The 2500-nt window shown below is 42.2% G+C and overlaps 1 protein-coding gene across 1 annotated transcript in view; it reads left to right on the top strand.

Moving 5' to 3' along the window:
- LOC307246533 (ELKS/Rab6-interacting/CAST family member 1-like) overlaps positions 1-2500 on the top strand; it is a 137792-nt gene that overhangs the window by 43766 nt on the left and 91526 nt on the right. Inside the window, exon 12 of the mRNA XM_080022475.1 lies at positions 824-964. Coding sequence (XP_079878601.1) covers positions 824-964 — 141 coding nt within the window. The remainder of the gene's footprint in view (positions 1-823; positions 965-2500) is intronic.

The raw sequence follows: 2500 nt of genomic DNA, 5'->3' as shown, positions 1-2500 counted from the left end.
TTCTTTATTTCTTTATTTCTATAACAAAGCCAATGAAGAAACTTGAACTAGCACGCGCGCGCACGCACACACACACACACTGAAGGCAGCCAAAATCCACACCTGGGTGTTTGTCCACTGGTTTTGTGTTTGCCTTCACTGGTTCCTCTGGTGTTCCCTAATTGGGGAATGTCTCTAATGTTATAGCGGTTTTCGAAAGCTGAACCCCGTGCCAGAATGTACTGTGAGTCTAAAATCATTGTTGGCTGTTAAACCCTGTCACGGTTGCCATGTACATAAAGTTTAATATGGCCGTTATTAGTATAGGAATTCAATATCGAGTGACTGTGAATGACGGTTTTAATATATGAGGTGATTCCACTCTCGCTCTTTTTACTTTCCCACACTAAATATCTGCCTCTCCAATTGCCCTGCCTCTTTTTCATCCCTCCTTTCCTTCTGGTCCCCTTCCCCCTCTCCGCCTTCTTCACCTCGTTTCCGATTGTCCTTCATTCCTCTGTTCATCTGTCGATCCGTCCGTCCGTCTTTCTTCCTTCTGTCTCCCCTCTCCTTGTTGTTCTTGTTGTTTTTCCGCCATCGTCTTCTCATACCTCACCTCCCCCCTCTCTAATCCTGCCCTTCCCTCCTCGAACGCCCTTTCACTCATCTTCATCACTCTGTTCTTTCCCCGTCCTCCTTCCCCCTGACCCTTTGTCTTTTATATTCCACCCGTCTTTTCTGAATGCCACCTTTCCCGACCTCTTTCCCTCCTCTTCTTCATCCTCTCTTCTCCTTCCTGTCTCCTTCCTCGTCCCCCTCCTCCGCCCATCCCTCCATCTGCCAGGAGCGCATCATAGAGCGGCTGAAGGAGCAGAGGGAGCGGGAGGAGAGGGACAAAGGGGAGGAGATGGACTCCAACAAGAAGGAGCTCAAGGACCTCCGGGAGAAGGTTTCCCAGTTCCAGGCCGAGCTGGCTGACCGCGAGGTAACACGCCCACACGCACGCACGCACACACACACACATAAAGAGACAAACACAGGGTTCTTACCTCCTTGAAAAAACGTCCTTATGTCCTTGAAAAAAACATGGCCATTGATTGATATTCCCCCTGGTTTTGTTATTCAAATCGTAAGGAAATATTTTTTTTCCGGAATTGCTTTTACGACATGGATGGTTATGCCAGGGAAACGTAAATTGAATCCAGCATGGTTGGAAATAGACATTTATAATAGTAGATGACATTGATATATATATATATATATATATATATAATGGAACGATATACATTTTAATCCTTGAAAATGGAAAACATTTTGCTTAAAAAAGTACTTCAGAATCCTTAAATTTAAATTAAATTTAAAATTTAAACACACACACACACACACACACACACACACACACACACACACACATAAATCCACCAACCCAGAGTGTCGCTACCAGTCGAATAAACAACATACTTTCACTCTCGTTCTCTATGACTAAAGCCTGTGCTTTTTGTCCCCTTTGTCGGGAGTGAACACGTGTACAAGTCACCACATTGTCCCGAGTTCCCGACATTTAAGAAGAACAACAACGACGCTGTAGTCAGGTGACCTCACTGACGAGGCCCGAGTTCATAACCGTCTGACCATGGAAACCGTCTCCTTGCCAGGAGAGGGCATAGACGAAAAAACACAAGGAAAGATAGAAGTCAGCTTCTCTGGGGACAGGCGTTAGGGCATTGGTATTTTCTTTATGTTTCTTCAGTTGTGGTCAGCTGCCACGGAAAGAAATGAATTGCCACTGCTGGAGGAAAAGTAAACATGAACAAAACTCTGACATTTAGCTCATTCCCCACAAAAGAAAAGCACAAAAACAAATAAAGGCCCAGTGTTGAGAAATGGTTATTTCTATAGTTGCATATTATCCGAAAAACAGGAGCATTTTTAGTTGGGTAAACTTGCAAGAAAACCAAAAAACTGTTACCAAAACAGGGGCAGCACAACCGAAGCAAAACCCTTAAAATCAACATGGCTGAGGATAAAAGCTGATTTTTGGCACCTTGCGTTTTGTGACGCATTAAAACTCAACGGGGCAAGTGAAATGTCGGCCTGGAGTCCTTTTTGTTTTCCACTTTACTAAACTTGGAGAAAACGAAGAAAACATGTTTATTTAACCTGTTTCTAATCCTGGGAGCAGGTTTCCTTGGCCTGCAGAGCCTACAGTATATATTTACATGTATATACTTTCTACGGCTGCAAGCAGCTTATTTTATTAATCATTTATTCCTTAATTATTTATTCATCATTGTTTTTCTTCATTCACAGTAATTTATTGACAGATTTTCAAGTTTGATTTGTCAAAGGAAACGGATTCATGGAAATTCAAACGTTTATCTAACTTCAACTCTATTTATTTACTTGAACGGCAAACAAATGAATTATGTTGTATTTTAATGAATATTCCACCGTGTTGTTTCTCAGTTCATACATGTTTTGCTGTTGCACACACTCATACATTTCTTAAAAATACCAGGAT

Source organism: Zeus faber (assembly GCF_960531495.2).
Source record: "Zeus faber genome assembly, chromosome: 21".
NCBI lineage: Eukaryota > Metazoa > Chordata > Actinopteri > Zeiformes > Zeidae > Zeus > Zeus faber.
The sequence above is the reverse complement of the archived record's forward strand: the minus strand, read 5'-3'. Positions and strand labels throughout refer to the sequence as shown.